Source organism: Xenopus laevis, chromosome 8L (assembly GCF_017654675.1).
Source record: "Xenopus laevis strain J_2021 chromosome 8L, Xenopus_laevis_v10.1, whole genome shotgun sequence".
NCBI lineage: Eukaryota > Metazoa > Chordata > Amphibia > Anura > Pipidae > Xenopus > Xenopus laevis.
In genome coordinates, this window is record NC_054385.1 from 3,318,093 (window position 1) to 3,338,211 (window position 20,119).

General features: G+C 42.8%; 1 protein-coding gene across 1 annotated transcript; it reads right to left on the bottom strand.

The window, feature by feature from the left end:
• Positions 1-4,136: 4,136 nt before the first annotated feature.
• On the bottom strand, positions 4,137-17,496 carry mymk.L (myomaker, myoblast fusion factor L homeolog). Its single transcript, XM_041572321.1, has 6 exons — positions 17,164-17,496; positions 11,758-12,179; positions 10,177-10,291; positions 9,772-9,920; positions 8,774-8,890; positions 4,137-5,776 (listed from the first exon to the last, which is right to left on the bottom strand). The coding sequence occupies exons 2-6, from the start codon at positions 11,890-11,892 to the stop codon at positions 5,630-5,632; spliced, it is 663 nt and encodes a 220-aa protein (XP_041428255.1). The 5' UTR covers positions 11,893-12,179; positions 17,164-17,496; the 3' UTR covers positions 4,137-5,629.
• Positions 17,497-20,119: the final 2,623 nt, after the last annotated feature.

The following is a 20,119-nucleotide window of genomic DNA, read 5'->3' on the forward strand; positions in this document are numbered from 1 at the left end:
TTGCTAGGGGAATTAGGACCCTAGCAACCTGATGGCTGAAATTGCAAACTGGAGAGCTGCTGAATAAAAAGTAATAAAAGGAAATAACTCAAAAACACAAATAATAAAAAATGAAAACCAATCGCAAAGTATAGAGGTATTGTCAGGAGGAGCTATGGCTATTGCTACATTCAGTGGCAGAACTAGAGTGCTCTCCGACCCCCATCCTCCCGCCCACTTCCCATCCCGTCTCCGCCCACTCCCCCACTGACTCCGCCCACTAAGTGCCGACTTGAGTTCCCCTTCCCAGAGGGGGTCAAGGCTTAAAATACCCAAACATGCGTCAATTATCACCGATGATTGTGGGTAATAAACTGAATAAATCACTGAAAGAAATCACTCGTCTTTCTAACTGAATTATTACCAATTTTGCTCATTTTCTTTTGTCTCTCTCATTCCCAGAGCAGTGGAAAGTTCTCAGAGCGGGTGTGCTGACGGCAGCCAAAGGAAACAAGATAGAATTACCTTCTACGTTTCACGAAAGCCTTGATAAATCACCTCGTTTTCTCTCTCTTTCACCTGCAAATAAAAAAAAATATAAATTTATATACAAAACTGTTAGAACAATGATAATGTGGAGATTTCTAACTTGGGGCACCCAAGGACATAGAAACTATTCCATTCGTACCAACTGTATTACTCTATTATTATCTTTTATTTATACATCATTCCCCTCAGCCCCTGTCCCAGTGGAGCTTACAATCTAAAGTCACTATTCACACTTTGTTCAATGTCATCTGGAGTCTATTAACCTGCCTGTATGATTCTGGAGCCTGGAAGAAATTGAAGTGCCCAAGGGAAACCTCTGCAGACATGAAAACTCCTTGCAGAAAGGGCCCCGAAGAGACTGGCCCCAGTGGGGTGATACAGAGACATTAGAGGGTAATACTGAGGGACTGTGGGTGTAATCCAGAGACATTAGAGAGTAATACTGAGTGTTACCCAATGGGCGAGAGACACTGGGGAGGGAGGTGACTTCACATTACACGTGGGTGGGAGAGGCATTAAGGATTAACAACTCAGCCTGGAGTCCTGTATTGTTTCTAAAACGTCCTGACTTTCTCTTTTATCTCTGAACAGCCACAAATAGATACCAACTTTCTGACATGTAATGAAATAAAGAGGCCAGAACACTCAGCAGCTGCACTTTGATACATTTGTTACAATTTAACATAAGCAAAGATACAATTGTAACTATATAAAATAAGCAGGTCTCTTGGGAAACGCACAGTTTAAAGGGCAATTCACCTTCATTAGCAAAACTGTAACACATATAAAACACGGCACTAAAACTCCCAGAAATGTGTTCAGACTTTTTATTACCTGCCAAATTTTGTAACATGGATATGGTAATTAGGGGGTGTGGCCATATACCAGTGCCAGGCAGGGGAAGAGATTGGATTATACCAATACGAGGCAGCGGAAGAGATTGGATTATACCAGCGCCAGGCAGGGGAAGAGATTGGATTATACCAATGCGAGGCAGGGGAAGAGATTGGATTATACCAGTGCCAGGCAGGGGAAGAGATTAGATTATACCAGTGCCAGGCAGAGAAAGAGATTGGATTATACCAATGCGAGGCAGGGGAAGAGATTGGATTATACCAGTGCCAGGTAGGGGAAGAGATTGGATTACACCAGTGCCAGGTAGGGGAAGAGATTGGATTACACCAGTGCCAGGCAGGGGAAGAGATTGGATTATACCAGTGCCAGGCAGGGGAAGAGATTGGATTATACCAGCGTCAGGCAGGGAAAGACATTGGATTATACCAGTGCCAGGCAGGGGAAGAGATTGGATTATACCAGTGCCTGGCAGGGGAAGAGATTGGATTATACCATCGCCAGGCAGGGAAAGACATTGGATTATACCAGCGCCAGGCAGGGGAAGAGATTGGGTTATACCAGCACCAGGCAGGGGAAGAGATTGGATTTTCCCAGCGCCAGGCAAGGAAAAAGATTGGATTATATCAGTGCCAGGCAGGGGAAGAGATTGGATTATACCAGTGCCAGGCAGGGGAAGAGATTGGATTATACCAATGCGAGGCAAGGGAAGAGATTGGATTATACCAGTGCCAGGCAGGGGAAAAGATTGGATTATACCAGCGCCAGGCAGGGGAAGAGATTGGGTTATACCAGCGCCAGGCAGGGGAAGAAATTGGATTATACCAGCACCAAGCAGGGGAAGAGATTGGATTATACCAGTGTCAGGCAGGGGAAGAGATTGGATTATACCAGCGCCAGGCAGGGGAAGAGATTGGATTATACCAATGCGAGGCAAGGGAAGAGATTGGATTATACCAGTGCCAGGCAGGGGAAGAGATTGGATTATACCAGTGCCAGGCAGGGGAAGAGATTGGATTATACCAGCGCCAGGCAGGGGAAGAAATTGGATTATACCAGTGCCAGGCGGGGAAGAGATTGGATTATACCAGTGCCAGGCAGGGGAAAAGATTGGATTATACTAGTGCCAGGCAGGGGAAGAGATTGGATTATACCAGTGCCAGGCAGGGGAAGAGATTGGATTATACGAACGCCAGGCAGGGGAAGAGATTGGATTATACCAGCGCCAGGCAGGGGAAACCCACCCAAACCATAGTTAAACCCAGAGGTTCCCACAGTTATCAGGCCAGCCTACACATCATTACAAGTAAAAGACACCAGCTTGCTGAAAGTCTCTGACCCAAAGCTGAAGGTACCCAAATGTGCGTATACGTTGATCAAATATTTGTGGGAACCTGATGACGTCAAATGATAATGACAATGAGGGATTCATCAGTCTCACTTTAGGAAATGTGGGGATTTTGACCCAGTAGCAGGGTCGGACTGGCCCGGCGGGATACCGGGAAAAAACCTGGTGGGTCAGACCCCTCTCACGATCTCCTGGCTCCTTTCGCGCATGTGCGGCATCATAATAGGGGGTCCGGAGAGGGGCCCTGGACAATAGTCCTGGTGTACCCTGGGCCACCACAGTCCGACCCTGCCCAGTAGGCTGAAACATGGACATACTGCCTGAGCACCAAGACTGACGGCAGCAGCCATAGCCAAAAACAGTGTTGATACCTCTTGGACGTTCCTACTGTATATTTTACTCAACACTGTTAAAAGTAACTTGTGTAAAATCTAGGGATGCACCTAATCCACTATTTTAGGATTTGACTGAATCCGAAGCCTAATTTGCATATGTAATGAGCTGCTTTTTGACTTCCTTGTTTGTGTGATGTAAAGTTATGTGATTTTTCGGGTTTGGTTCGGCCAGTCTAATCCTGGATTCAGTGCATCCCTAACCTTGAGGTTCAAGACGAGTTTGTAGAAATCCATTTCAGAAACTGCAAGTGAGTTCCTGGTTTTTTATTTAAATAAAGCTTGCCAAGTTTTTGCGATTGATTTTTTTGTTTTTGTTTTTTTTTTAGCCCAAACCTCAAGGCTTATTGCAAATTCCAAAAAGAGAATATGACACATTTGCTCGTTTATTAAAATCGCGTAGTGCAAAATATGGATATTAAATTATACAAACCGTGTTAATAAACATTCACATCTAGGCAAAGCACTGGGTTTATCAAAATTGAATCTGGGATCAGCGAGTTTACAGTTAAACCATGCATTATACATCTTTCTCTTTGTAGTCCGGTGCCTGAGGGGCAAAGAACAAAATAACAGTAAACAAAATATACAAAATATACAGAAGGGAAGATGGATGGAAACAGGTGCCATGGGATCTGGTATGGGGGAGTTAAAGGGGTGCTTCACCTTTAGTAGTAGGTTATAGAATGGCTAATTCTAAGCAACTTTTCAATTGGTCTTCATAATTCATTTTTTTATTGTTTTTGAATTATTTGCCTTCTTCTTCTGACTCTTTCCAGCTTTCAAATGGGGGTCACTGACCCCATCTAAAATACAAATGCTCTGTAAGGCCACAATTTTACTTTTATTGCTTATTTTTATTACTCATCTTTCTATTCAGTCTCTTATTTAAATAAAACAATGGTTGCTAGGGGAATTTCGACCGTAGCAACCGGATTGCTGAAATTACAAATTGGAGAGCTGCTGAATAAAAAGCTAAATAAGTAAAAAAACACAAATAAAAAAGAACATCTCTCTCTACATCATACTAACAGTTCATTTAAAGGTGAACAACCCCTTTGAGTACAACATTGTAAAATATATGCATTTTGACATTAGTTATAGGAAGTCAAAGGAAAATTTTGTGGAATTTTGTTGGATTTGACTGAATGATCTCAGAACTGATTGGAATTCTGTAAACTTTTAGGGGCCCGTTTATTAAACCTCGATCTGGGGAGTTGGAAGAAACTGCAACTGCCTGGTTTGTTGTACGGCAGTTACTCAACTGTTTCGCCATTGTGTTATCCGCGTAAGAGGTGATTTTGTACAACCTCATGTGCCATTAATATTGTCACTCCTGAAAATCTAAAAACTCTCTCACTTTTTTTTGTACCCGGTGCTGATGGAACACATTAAAACCAAGTTGGCGAGAGGGACGATTCTCATCTCTCTGTTCAATTCCCTCGGATTGGTGTGTGTCGTATTTATCAAAGAGTGAAACTACATATAATTTTACTTTCACCATTTGATAAATGTGTCCTTTAAATTCCATATGGTGACCTATGAAGAACTCTATTTTAACAGTTGATAAATATGCCCCTTAGGGGCCCATTTATTAAACCTCAATTATTTCTGGTCGAGCTTTTTAGGGGAAACCACAAAACAAAAAAAACCTTGAATTTTTCTAGATCATATCCCCCAGGGGTAGGCAGAAGAGGTACCTGCCTAGGGCACAACAATAAGGGCTACCTCTTAAATTTTCTTCTGCCTAGTCCGAGCCCGGTTTGCTCCCCTCTTGCCTCCCTCCTCTGTCACTTTCCTGCCCCTTCCTACCTCCCTCCCCTCTGATGCTTTGCGCTACCTCCTCCCCTGACCTTCCTCCCTCCCATTTGTTGCCTTCCCCCTCCGTAATGGCAAGCGCCAATTGGGTTGCCAAGGGCGCCCGGTCGGCTTGACCCAGCCCTGATATCCCCAACCATACCCCAAAGTTGTAAAAATTTGAATCCATAAATACTCCATCTCAAACCTGTCAATATCATGTAGAAGTCAAAGGCAGATGTCCCTGAACTTGTTTCATGACATAGCGATCTGTGCTGGATAATCCGAAGAAGTCCGGGTTTTCGGACGATAATATGAAGAACTTGAGTTTTTGATGCCTCAATCGTACAAAACAAATTGATGCTCGATTATGTTCTGATGTTTTGTCGCTCAAACATTTTATGAGTAAAATAATTGATAAAGAGTTAAAAACGTGGAAGCGAGTATTAGTTTTAGAGTGAGGTAAACATGGATATTTTGTCAAGGGTTTTTGCTTCTGGGTTGTCCATCTTATGAAAAAGAACCCTGTGAAATACAGTACCTTTCGGTTTTTACCGAGGTGGGTCTGAAAATCTCATCTGCTTGCGTTATGTTGGATGAGGCCTCAATACATGTTCATTAAGAAGAAATCAATAAGTGACTTAGTTTGCTTTCTTGCTCTTTGACTTAGCATCCCGTTTATTCCCACCCATGTAGATCGAATCCTTTTCATTCAGATACAGCAGCAGAAGGTGGAGCAGTTCATTTTGGCAGGGTCACCCCCATTTCCCGCTTTCTTGTTGACTTTGGGGAGCAGCAGCACAAAGGACATTGACAAGGAGCAGTGATAAAAGCTGTGCACGTATGTGTAATCCCATTCCTAAAGGGAAAAAAAAGAAGAAGAGTAATCACATCGACTGAATTCTTATGCCTGGCCGACCCAAATCCGATTCCGAATTCGCATATGAAAATTAGGGACGGGAAGGGAAATCACGTGACTTTTCATTGCAAAACAAGGAAGTAAAAAAAAAAATGTTTCCACTTTTTCCTTTCCTATTAGGATTCTGAATCGGTACGGTCCGAATCTTTCACTAAGGATTCAGGGATTCACCTAAATTCCAATTAATGAATTTGCTGCATCTCTGTAAGCTTTTAATTTTGGGTTTATATCCTCCTTCGGAAATGTGGATGTGAATTTGTGGGGGGAAAAGTCTTAACCTAGGAGGACAAGATAGATTCTTAAAGGGCTAACTACTAACTTTTAGTATGTTATAGAATGGCAATTGGTCTTCATTTTTTCTTCTTTATAATTTTTTAATTATTTGCCTTTTTCTTCTGACTCTTTTCAGCTTTCAAATGAGGGTCACTGACCCCTTCTATGAAACAAATGTTCTGTAAGGCTACACATTTATTGTTATTGCTACTTTTTATTACTCATTACTCTGACTCTTTCCAGCTTTCAAATGGGGGTCACTGACCCCTTCTAAAAAAAAACAAATGCTCTGTAAGGCTACACATTTATTGTTATTGCTACTTGTTATTTCTCTTCTTTCTATTCAGTCCTCTCCTATTCATATTCCTGTCACTTATTTAAATCAGTGCATGGTTGCTAGGGGAATTTGAACCCTAGCAACCAGATGGCTGAAATAGAAAACTGGAGTAAAAAAAGCTAAATAACTCAAAAACCACAAATAATAAAAAATGAAAACCAAATGTAATCCCTCTTTACATCATACTAACAGTTCATTTAAAGGTGAACAACCCCTTTAAGCTAGATTTTATGGTCAACATGAACGTCATTGTGTGCTGTATTTTCTGTCTTACACCAAACAAATACCCCCATAAAAGTGGCATTTGTGGCTTAATAAATATGCCTGACCGGCAGTTGCAGACGTTCAGGCCAATTTTCCAGCATATAGACATTTTGTGGTTTGCTAAACGTGCCCCGAGGTGTGTGTGGAGAAACCATTTAGTAAGTCACCAGTAGAATATTTCATCTTACAACAATTACCGGGCTTCCCAAAACCTCAGAGCCGTGTAATTAATTCAACTACAACGGCTATAAAAATAACGATAATGATCCTAATGCCAAACTGTCTGTGAGTCTCAATTTATTGTGATACTTACTCGCAGAAGGCTGCAGTATCTCAGCATTTATTGTTCTAGAGTATCCCGTTTGTTTCTCGTAAAAATACCCACTTGCTCAATTTATTCGGGTAAAAAAAAAAGGGGGGGGGGGAGTTGATTCTAGAACACTCCAGCGTTGTCTGCAAAGCCGAAAATATCATTTTTTTCATAGGCGTTTATGATTTAACGTGTCTGCTGCATTATTCTACGTATTTGTATAATGTCCCAGAAAATTGGCCATGGAAACTACAATTACACAAACAAGGGGAAAGAAAATGACCTCATGTCTCATTTCCTGACTTTTCTAATAAAGGAAGCAGCATCCAGTCGGACCAAAAGCATCATTTTTGAACAGGGCGGTTGTTGCCATGGTTCCATTATGCCCAAAAAACTCAACGGGCTTGTCTCGTCCTCCGTAGGATGCCTCACATGGGCTAGACAGCAGTGAGAAGTAATCGCTCCCTCCCCATTCCTCAACGTTAGCCAAAACATAGAGTACAGTCATTATTTGAGTCAATGTTTGACATTCGCAGACCTAATAATTTTGCCCAATTAAGGGACAAACCTCTAATTTCCAGATGTTGTTTGTCACATGGATGTCAAACCTTACCCAACAGGTTGACAGTTGCACATGACTGCCGGGATGAGTATAACACACATAGACTGTGTTGTTTCAGTTGGCCTATGTTTGCAATGATGTCAAAATTGGGCATGATGATTAAGATGTAATGCTGACGGCCTGGGCAGCCCCCTAGTGTGTGATGAGTGCAATGCCAGCGACACGGTTACTGGTTACCTTGAATAAAGACGGCAGATGTACGTAGGATACGTGGGGGGGACGTCTAGTATAGCAGTGCAAGATGGAATCAAAAGGTGGTGTCAAAATGACAATATGGTTACTGTCAAAAACTATCAGTTTTGCTGGGGTTTGATCCTGCGACCTTTTGGCTGTTGGTTGTTCTCCCTAACCACCAGGCCAGGAGAAAAGCCGGAAAAGCCTTATTTCTTTTTCATCTGGGTCTCCAGCTTAGCTATTTCACCCAGCATCCTTATTGGTGGTTTGGGGCAACCAATCAGGGCTGACCCTGCCCTATAAGCCCAGCCCTTCACATGTCTGAGCATTGGCCTTAAGGTGGCCATAGACACAACGATAATCACCGGCAGAAGACTTGGATATTAGTCGGCTCATCAATTTTGATCAGTTGCCTTTGAAGGCACCCGAACATGGGCCATTGTTAGTGCTGAATCATCAGATACAGGTAGCATTCTATATGCCTGACCATTAAGCTTTACACGTGTATATTGAAATAAACGAGCTTTCCTGGAAACATATTTATGCTCTGGCTTCTGTGCCTCTAGTTCTGTCTATCCTGCTCCTGGTTCTAGCCCTGCCTACTCCAGTCCTCCTCGTCACCCCCCCCCATCCTGACCTGGTTCTGCACCTGCACCGTCTCATTCTGTCCCAGAGTCCTCGTCCTTGTCCTCCTACTCCAGTCTTTTTCGTTACACCTTGTCCTGACCTCATTCTACTCCTGCACTGTCTTTAATCATATCTACATCTAATCACAGATCCACACATTATCAGTCCCTGCTTGAAGGACCTCTTCCTCCTTAGTGCCCCCTACCTATCTCTCCTGACAATAACACTGTCGGCCAACCTGCAGCACATTGGTTGTTGCAGTACTATTCCTAGCTTAGGTCCAATAGAGGAGAACTTCCTACTGGGTTAAAATACCAAAAAAAAGAATACCTCGAAAAAGAATCGTAGCATCAAAGCCAGTGCTCCAAAGCAGAATCCTGGTCCGATCTGCTGAGTATAAACGCTTTTATCTGGATATAGTTTCTTTGTCTCTTTCATTTTGGTGAGCTGAAAAGAAAAAGAAAGCACCATCGTTGGATATCTTTAAATTCCTGTCTTTTATAGTACTGATAATCCTACTTATATGATGATGATTTAATTATGTTAGGGTTAGGGGTTTCTCTCAGTAGGACAGGGTTTTTAATATGTGCCACACAGTTGTGCCTCCTGCTAGACGTAAACCTTTGCCCTACATGGGTTCCAGGTTAAGTGAACGTGCATAGTTTTCTGCCGAGTCCTGTCTGGGGCCATAACGTGTTTTCTTCCTACACTTGCCATTCAGCTAACCCCAAGAATTCTGTATAAACCAGCTGGCATTTTGGATATAAAGACCAGATCGTAGCCTTGGTGACCACAATATTCTAAAATGTATTTTTCCAGGTCACAAGAAAAAAGTATAACATTAAGCGTTTAGAAAGACGCATTTAGTTACTTACCTGCAACATGAAGCGAAAGTTTCATCAGCCAGCTGGTCAGGAATTCGTGCAATCTGGTAGAGCCTCATGGATGGCAACTCTACGGGGCTCTACCAGATTCATCAAATTCATTTTGTGCTGGAAGAATGTCACATATCATCGTAATATTGGTCATGAATTGGCTTCTTTGTGAAGGAAAATGTGTTTAAGGCCAGAATTAAAGGGTACTGTTACATCTGGAACTCAGTATTATTTGAATTCTTAGTGCTCCCTAAACAAGAAGAATTCAAATCTCTCCTCAGGGCATATTTGTTTGGATACCATCACAGCAGCGCTGTATGTCAATGGGTAACACTGAAGGATTCCCCGCTGCTGTGGGAATATCCAGAAGACATTCTCTGTTCACAACAACCTGTGTCATAAAATCTATTATTTCTTCGTTACTAAATGTCATTTTCTGGTTTGGCAACCTACCCATTTGATGGTGATCATAAGCACGGCAGTCCCAATGGGGCCGGAGTAGACGCCGTAGCCCAAACGATCCTGGTAGATTCTAACTGCAATGGTGAGAACTCCGAACATCACGAGGGTGGACCTCTTGGGTTCATCAAAATCAGCCAGTGCTGCAGGGGGAAAGTCAATCCTTGTTACTGCCAAACAGAGCACAGTAGTACCTACCTTCTGAACTAATTGCCCATTAACTACTTTCACATGCCTGTACTATGTACTTCTGTGTTTTCTAGAACTCAATGCAGTCTGCACATTTCAAGTTGTAGACGTCCCTTAGGGAGACTTCTGTATCATAGTATTGTGCACCCAATAAAACCAGGGCCTTCGATCCAGACGTCGGGCTTCTTATAACCCCTGATTACCACTTACCTATTAAAGACACCCACATGGAGAGGGCTGTGCCATAAATACTGAAGTACTCCAGGATATCATATCTCATAAAGCACAGGAAAGACAAGCCAGGCCCTTCACAGGCATGGAAGATCTGTAATGAAAGAAAGGGCTGTTAGTGGAAAACCTGTCCAGTAATGAGAGAGTGCTGGGACATTTGTGTGCTTTAGGAATTCCCTTAAGAGTTGGGGGGTGTATAGTAACCCCACAGCTGACAAGCCACAGAGGCACGCTTACATAACATATATCAGATTAAAGAAACAGACCCCGCACAGCTGTTTTCCCCTCATTTGGCATTAACTCTTCTCAGTGGTGCAAGACTGATTGCAGATAAGATGACTAACATTGCCATGTATTGCTGTATAACTCTTGATAGATTTTTTTTTTTAAAAAAACCCTTTTTAAACAGTTTTTGTATAAATATAACCACAACACTGGAGACTATATTTTTCTAAACAACACTAAACCAAACAAGTGGCGCTTGAGATGGCTACAAACAGGCAGATGACAATGGGCAAATTCTCATCAAACTCACCCAATCAACATTTGGGTTTTGGCCGAATTGAGTTCTTCTCAAATTCTAAACTGATTCAATTGTGTTAAGGTACAGGTATGGGACCTGTTATTCAGAAGGGTTTTCCTTATCATTTGGATCTTCATACCTTAAGTCTACTAGAAAATCATGAAAACATTAAATAAAGCCAATACGCTGGTTTTGCCTCCAATAAGGATTAATTATATCTTAGTTGGGATCAAGTACAAGTGACTATTTTATTATTACAGAGAAAAAGGAAATCAGTTTTTGGATTATTTGGATAAAATGGAGTCTATGGAAGCTCCATTTAACCATTCCGATCTTTCCTGAATATGTCTTGTCAGATATACAGGCAGAAACAATATAATTCTACCTCTATCTGAAGATTCGGCAGTAAACGCTGCGCCTTCAAATAATTTTCTGTTGACGAGCTGACCAATATATTTTGCCTATATCGGTTGGCTGGTCTTGATTTTGTTCAATAATATCTGTGGGTGTATGGCCACGTTTAGTTGCTGCCGAAGCAGGGTGCTAGTCCAGAAGGCTTGATCTGGAACATTAATGGCAAGTTGGCTAAACCAGCCAATGATAATATGACTATGAAGATGTTCATTCATCCATGGTAGGATGTTATCATTGGCTGTATCTAGTATAAGCAATTCTAAAACTACTGGACTTGCTGAGTAATCATTGAAGACGTTTCGCTACTCATCTGAGCAGCTTCTTCAGTTCAACTGACTGGTGTGGGATTACTCAGCAAGCAGAGTTGTTTTAGAATTACTTATACTACTAGATACAACCAACATCCTACCTGGAATTTGGTCTCCATGGCTTCCCTTTCTGTGGTTGGATACAAGTATTATTGCTGTCAAAAGAAATCTCTACAAGGTCTGACCCATGAGGCCTTCTGGTAATAATATAGTGACTGTTTATATAAATAAACCCAACCAATGGATGTTAGACAGCACTGGCTGGGGCCATGAGACTAATAATATATATGTCAGTAATATATAGCTATTACTTACCGCAATGAAGAACATTGTGAAAAAATAGACCATGGCTTCCATGTGAAACTTCCTCTTGGCGGCTATGCTAATGGTTGGCAGAAATGCCATGCTGCTGATTGTTGGTAGCAAGAGCGTGGCCACTATAGAACCCATTTGGAGAGACAAGAAGAGAGGAAGGTTTAGCTGCTGCTGCTGAGTGTCCCGACTGCAGTTTGTTGACTGTGAGGCACAGCTGGGCCAAGTTAAATGGCCAACACAGGGATCTAAGCTATGTGATGAGGCAACAGGTGGTAGAGAAGGGCGCAGCTTGGTATAACAGCTGATTCTGTCCAATTAAATGGTCGGCCTCTGCCTCTGGTCCTCCTGTGTCACTGGAGTCCACGTTCCATTGTACAGCCATATATTAACTGTTGACATGACCGGGTTATACGATTTTTGGACTGGAGAAGAGATCAAAAGAGTGTGTGAGTGAAGAGTGCAAGCAGTAGCGCATACATAAATATAGAGAGAATAAGTGTTTATTGGGCAGTTCTTCTATAACAATAACTTCATGGTTAGGTGCTTGTGGTTTTTTTTTTGTTTTGAGACCCCGTACTGCTCAACACAGCCCAAGCTAAAACAAAATCCTTAACAAAAGAAACGGGTTGTCGTCAGATTTAAAATGGGCATGGAAAGATGATACTATGATATCACTACTGTTATATTTGATGAAAGAATCTTATATCTAACAACTAGGGAAACTATCCAACAATTTTGCATGCCTCTGCTATATACTGCTATGGGAATTGTTATCTAAAATGCGTGGGACCTGGGGTTTCCGGATAAGGGATCTTTCCATAATCTGGATCTCCATAACTTAATTCTACTAAAATCATTTGAATATTAAATAAAGCCAATAGGCTCTTTTTGCTTCCGATAAGGATTAATTATATCTTAGTTGGGATCAAGTGCAAGTTACTGTTTTATTATTACACAGAAAAAGGAAATCTTTTTTTTTATAAATTAGAAGTATATGCTTGTAATGAAGTCTATGGGAGATAGCCTTCCCTTAATTTGGAGCTTTTTAGTTAATGGGTTTCCGGATAACGGATCCCATGCCTGTAATCCTCTGTATGCTTTGTACCACTAGATGGTACTGTTGTGTTGAGGCCATGCTAAAGTCACTCTAAGCCAAGGTAAGTAAGATGGCCCATAGTCTAACTGCCTACTACACCAGTACTGCAGTCAGTCATTTATTATTGAAATAAAATCGATATATTTCAAGTAGCTTTCAGGTGCAATTAAGTACAATACAGGTGGATTTGTTCTCTTATTTCTATAGGGTTGGGGATAGTGTTACCACCCAGCCGATATTTCACCAGCCTAGCCAGCAATTGGCCAACTAGGGCCAGTGCTTTTATTAAAAAATGACCCACAATATATTTACTGGTAAATGTGTAAGGGTGGCAATCCTAACTATAAATCCCTCTCCTGCCTCCACACGGCCCATTTCCCAGCTCTATTCGCCCTTGCTCACCCAACTCTAGGGTTGCCAACAGTCCGGTTTTGACCTGGAGAGCCTGGTTTTCGGGAGGGCTGTCTGGGTCAAAACTGCCTGTCCGGTTTTCCAACTTTGGATTCCTTAAGACTAACGCTCCAATTGGCGAATCATCAAGTCATAGCTCTGCCCACGGAATCACCCGTGCAATGTCACCACCCCACCCACAATGTCACCTCTCCGCCCCCTTGAAGGCATTGTCCTGCCCCCTGTCTGGAGTTCCCAGCAGGGAAACATGGCAACCCAACCCACCCATTTCCATGCCCTGTTTTGCCATCGACCTGAATGACATCATCACCCGACCCCCACAACCTGAAGGCCGGTATTATCGGCACAGAAACGTGGCAACCCTAGTCAGGGAAGGTGGGAACCAGGGCTGGATTTTAGTAGTGGGCATCCCTAGGCCGCCGGCACCGCTCTAGTTAGAGCAGGAGCACTCGGGAGCTGAGTGTCCCCAGTGCTCCTTGGGAAGCAGCTGGCCAGCATGTCGCCCCTACCAACTTGCCGCCCTAGGCCCAGGCCTTTGTGGCCTTGCCACAAATCCAGGCTTGTGGCCGACATAGTTATAATTGAAGACACAGTGAGGGTAAATGGGTAGGGTCTCGGAAATAAGATCATCTACTGATTTATAGGCAAGTGAAGGTGGACAAGTTCCACTTAATAAGTTGAGTCTGATAAAGTAGACCACCCCATTTTAATATATATAGGTACAGAGTTGGACTGGTGCCTTCCCCTGAGCAGGCCCTTTAATGGAACATACTTCATACTTGCTGCATTATATTTGTAACTAGATGTTACTGGGCCCAACAGCAATTTATTTTATGGGGCAAAAAGAGGTTGTCCTATTTTACTACTACATGTTGAAATTGCTCATTAATTAGGTCCTCATGGGCCCCCCCCAGCAGCCACAGGGTATGCTTCTTCTGTAGTTACGCCCCTGTGTGGTTCCTCCCAAATAATTTACCCTTGAAATGCTCAGCTGTACCGTGTGGCATTTTAGGCACTATTACTAAGCACTGGCTGTTGTGACTCAATACGATAAGATGCGACTGCGGAAGTTTTTTCAGCTGCTCTGAGCTGAGGTTTTTTATTTCTGCATCTCTTGTGTGTGTGTGTGTCATTATATGAGGATAGTTGCCTGGGAGTTTATATCATATTAATCTATAAATCTGTTATTAGGCCTACACTCCTGTTGGCTAGAGAAATGGACCTTCTTCCGTTAGATATGGTTGAAAGTAGGGATACACCTAATTTGGGTTCGGCCGAACCTCTGAATCCTTCGCAAAAGAGTCAGCCGAATACCGAACTGAATCCTAATTTGCATATGTAAATTAGGGGAAATGGAAAACATTTCTTGTTTTGTGACCAAAAAGTCCCCACCTCAAATTTCCATATGCAAATTAGGATTCGGATTTGGTTCGCCCGGACAAAAGAATTCAGCTGAATCAGAATCCTGCTGAAAAGGGCTGAATCCCGAACCGAATCCTGGATTCGGGCATCCCTAGTTGAAAGAGAACGTGATTATATTATCCTTGAGCTTGAATGCCTGAGGGCCCAAAGGAAGGTAAATCCTATGTCATAAAACTAGCTGTATATAAATATAATGTGCATCTGTTATAGGTATCTCTATACTCCCCGAGTCCCGGGTCTGCTCTTCTATTTACTCTCAGTACCCCCAGTGGAACCTTTAAGCTTCCCAGACAGTAAGATTCACTGCGGGAACTCTATAGAAATTATTTAGCAAGTGAAAATACTATAAAAAAAAAACTGCTGAGATCTTTGCTTTCAGGACAGAGTGTCTATGTGTTGTTTTCTGTATTTGTGATTCTCTATTATAATATATATGTTTTTGTGTGTATAGATGTTTATACAAAAAAACCCCAGATGGGGCTCCAGTACTTGTGGGCAGTGGCGTAACTTCGGATGCCAGGGCCCCCCTGCAAAAAAATTTTCAGGGCCCCCTCTGCACAAGATAGTGGGAGATTTTCATGTATAATATCCCCAGACCTCATAGTAGGATGTTTTTGCCATATCATCACACACTCACTTTTCCAAATCACTTACTTTTGACCTCAATATTCTTCTGATTAAGACAATTAAGCCTTTCACTTTGTGTCTCCTTTTCTACCCCTTCAACCTTATTTCCCTTTTATCAGGTGCCCGCCTTTTTTTGTCCTTGTGTTAATGTAACCTTCTCCACACAGTCCCACACATTGGTTTTTAGCTTTGCATTTACCCGACTGCACTCATATTCTATCTTCTGCTGCCCTTCTCCTAACAAACTTGTCTTGTCACAATCTGTTTCAAAACGGAGGGGGGCATGTGACGGCTGGTGCATTTCTCTCACCCTGCTTCTGAGCTAATGGTAAAGCTTCACGTGACCCCAGGTCACACACAGGATTAGAGGCCAGGAGTTTGCACTGAGAGGCTGCTATTCAGCAATTGGAACCATTTTAGTGGGGCCCCCTAGACAGAGTTTTTCTGTCTGGCACAGGATTCTAGGGCTGGATGACAACTAGTGACTGCCTTTCCCTATGACCCATTATCATTACTCACCATATGTCACTAATTTATTTTTATTGAGTTTAACTGCATACACAGCACAGGAATTACATTTTACAGTATATGTAACTGGCAACTGAATTGTTTAAAGAACTACCTTTAAACCATCCTATTTGTATGGTAAACAGTACAAGGTTATACCTATGCTGCCATAGTTTATGGTATTTCTCTGTACAGGCTATAAACAACATTCCTGCTGAATTGTACAGGGAATACCTATGCTGCCATAGTTTTATGGGATCTCTCTGTACAGACTATGAGCAAACTTAGGGACTGTTCCTGCTGAATTGTGCTTAGTACAGGGAATACCTATGCTGTCATAGTTTTATGGGATCTCTTTGTACAGACTATGAGCAAACTTGGGGGCTGTTACTGCAGAATTTAGACCATGCCCACTATGGTAGAAATATTAAATATATTAGCAGAATAAACACAGTCAGAGCCTGCTCTCCCTTTGGGGGAAACAATACTATTTTCGAAACAATTTGCCCCCCAACAGTACCATGCTGTCCGCACCAGGAGGGAGCTCCCGATGCTGGCAGCCAGGCTTCATCACATGTTTGTGCTTAATAAGAGAGTCTCCAACTCACGCATGCGCATAATCAGCAATCTGGGACACTAAGCTTAATTTGCATGCTGCCCAAATTGTGCTGGTTGGGAGCATTTTTTTCTAACAATAGTATTATTTCCCCAGCCGTAGTCTGGACTCAATTAATGTGGGAAACAATTTACCCTCATAGGTTTCCTTTAAAAAGTAATATCTGTCCTACTGACATTTCCCTAGCACCAGTGCCAGTCATGTAATAATGAGGTTTATAGGAGGCTGCTTAAATATTGCCTATTGATTGCACTTCCCTTTACTGATTTGTCTATCAGCCTAACTACAGCCTACATGTAAGCCTGGCTGGAGGGCCAAACAAGCAGATCCTTAGACTACTTGACAGCATGTGTGGCAGGCCCGAATCTCTTCTACCCCAATAATCCCTCCCCTCAGAATCTCTGGGACCCAACGCTGCCATCCTCCTTCAGCCACCTATGTACTAAAACATAAACCTAAAGCCTGTCCTGGAAGAAACTCTTTCTCCCAGTAATGCATAAATACAAAACAACACAGCAATTAATTTCCATAGAATGATTTTGATAAATATAAAATAGTATATAGCCTATGGAGAACTGGTCAGTGCAAAGGAAAAGTCCGAGGTGTTAGCTAAACCAGTGCCATTGTGACAGTTATACATGGGATTAAGTAACACTGGCTGCCATTTGTTTCCCTCTGCTAGAAAAGGTTATTTTCATTTCACCCCGTACAGCTGCTTGACACTCACCTCCTAAAGTCAAAGGGCATTGTGCAATAGCAGGGACGCTTGCCTGAAGGTCTGGCGCGCACATTTAAAGCAACTGCTGCCAGATAATTAGCACCATGTGACAGGATTCCTCTTCAAGCCTGCCGCCCACACACAAAGGAACGCGTCAGAACAGAAGGTTTTGCAGCTTGTGATTGGTTGCCGGTTTGGGAGGCGTGAGTACATCCTGCTTTAGCTTAAAGAGGCATGCGCAGTGCTGTGCTACAATACCAAAGGGCGAGAGTGAAAAACGGGACAGTGCTAATGCTATCAGCTTTGGATTTTTTTACTGAGGAAGCAGGCCCCGCCGGGCCCCCTGTACCCCCGGGCCCCCCCGCGACTGCGGGGCCTGCTTCCTCGGTAGTTACGCCACTGCTTGTGGGTCCTGCCGGCCCAGATCCGCTTGTAATTGCTGGTGGTGGAGGGGGGGGGGTTGGGGGCCCAGAGGGGCAGTCCCAGTGGGCCCAAACCAGTGGCATTACTACAGTGTACTGGGCCCCCTTTCAAAATAATATTTGAAAGGCCCAGCGCATTGCGCTTCCCAACTAGGGTTGCCATCTCTCCGGTCTTAAAGCAGACAGCCTGGATTTTTGAAGGGCTGTCCAGGTCAAAACTGCCTGGCTGGTTTTCCAAATTAGGAAAACTATCAGAATTCCCTACGCCACGTCATAGCCCTGGCCCTGATGTCTCAACCTGCCCCATTGCTTCACGACCCCGCCCCTATTACATCACAGCCCCACCTCCCTGCCTGGAGTTAGATGAGCCAAAAGGTGGCAAACCTATTCCCAACCCGCCTGCCCATCTGCACTGCCCCGCCCACTCCCGGCCTCATGCCAGCCTTCAGCCTCATGTTTTATATGGTCATGGAACTCCTCAGTAACTTATAATATCCTTATATTTTACAAGAGGGTGTACTTTTATTCACTGTATAGTTACCACCATAAGCGTCTAGGGATGGGTCTCTTTATAAAAAGACCTGGAAGGCTTCACATTAGACATACTTTAAACAAACGGACTTAAAGGAGTGGTTCAACTTTACGTTAACTTTTAGTATGTTATAGAATGGTCAGTTGTTCAATTGATCTTCATTGTTTATTTTTTTTATAGTTTTTGAATTATTCGCTCTTTTCTTCTGACTATTTCCAGCTTTCAACTGGGGGGTCACTGACCCTATCTAAAAGAATAGCTCTGTAAAGCTACACATTTATTGTTATCGCTACTTTTTATTACTCATTTTTCTATTAAGTCCCTGTCCTATTCATATTCCTGTCTCAGTGAATGGTTGCTAGGGTAATCTGGACCCTAGCAACCAGACTGCTGGAATTGCAAACTGGAGAGCTGCTGAATAAAAAGCTAAATAAGTCCAAAACCACAAATAATAAAAAATGAAAACCTATTGCAAATCATCTTAGAATATCCCTCTCTACATCATACTAAACAGTCATTTAAATGTGACCAACCCCTTTAATATTACATGCCTGTTGCCTTGTGTATTCAGGACATTTCTCTTACATACAATAAGGATCACTGGCCGTCTCAGCCACAATATGGCGTTTTCTGCTTCACGGGCAGCAACGAGGAAAATCTTTCTGCTTCATTCTTTCCCGAGGGACGGTAGTTTTACGTTGTCATTTCTTCTGCCGGGCCGGCTGCCCGATCTGCTTTATGGCATTTCCAGAGGCTTTCGGCGTGGAGTGAGAATTCTCATGTCTATTGAGGGAACTGTGTGTAATTGACTTTTCATGAATATTTATGTTTTCCTATGGGAATGCCATGGTGCAAAAAGAAAATAGACGAGAATTCTATAGCTTGTCAAATTCTCTTGAATGGCCAAATCGAGCATGTTCATGGGATAGAATCATACCTAAATAATTTAATAATAATTTAATAATAATAAATGATGTATAAAATAATAATGTGTAAATAATTTAGTTGATGCCATTTTAAACGGGGTTTTTCACCTTTAACTGTTAGTGTGATGTAGAGAGTGATATTCTGAGACAAGCTGCAATCAAACTTGGGATCAAGTACAAGCAACTGTTTTATTATTACAGGTATGGGACCTGTTATCCAGAATGACCTGGGGTTTTACAGATAATGGATCTTTCCATAATTCATACCTTAAGTCTAAACATGAAATAAAGCCAATAGGCTGGTTTTGCTTCCAATGAGGATTAATTCAGGTAGGCACCATATATATCTCCCTAGGGTATATTGTCCAAGTGACTAATGTTGTGCAAATGATCTGTTTGCCTTTCCCCCCTGTCCCGAGCAGCTGGACGACAGAGCTCCACCTTCACTTCTCTCTCAGACCCACAGAAGACATAGAACAGCTGAACCGGGACACATGGGGACTTAGAATGTTGTGGCTGCAGCAGCTGTCCAGACATTTCCCAGACATAGAATGCAGCCCCAGGGAGACGCAGAGCACGCACACCATATTCCTGCCCTTAAGCGGTTAAATAAGGTCCGTGATGCAACGTTCTGACCCATTGAGAAGTAATGCTTGACTCTGCAGCCCCTGTACCAGCCACAATGTATAACTTTCCCCTCTCACCCTGCCTTTATTTATATAGCGCCAACATGTTATGCGTTGCTCATCACTCACACCAGCCCCTGCCCCAGTGGAGCTTACGATCTAAGGCCGTATGTGCTATGATTAATTTCATCGGGAATTGAACTTGAGACCCACAGTGCTGCAAGGCAGAAGTGCTAACCGCAGAATTCAAGCAGACATACCATTAGCCTGAATCTGAATGAGCTTTTATTCACTTGTGATCATTATGTGGGGGACCATGGAAAGGCTTCTTCCAGTTAACCCTCACACAGGGCCACAGGGGTGGGCAGAAGAGGCACATGTCTAGGGGGCAAGTACATACCTCTCCTATTGCCTACTTCTGGTCCGGATCATGGTTCCTCCACCGACACTCTCTGGGGC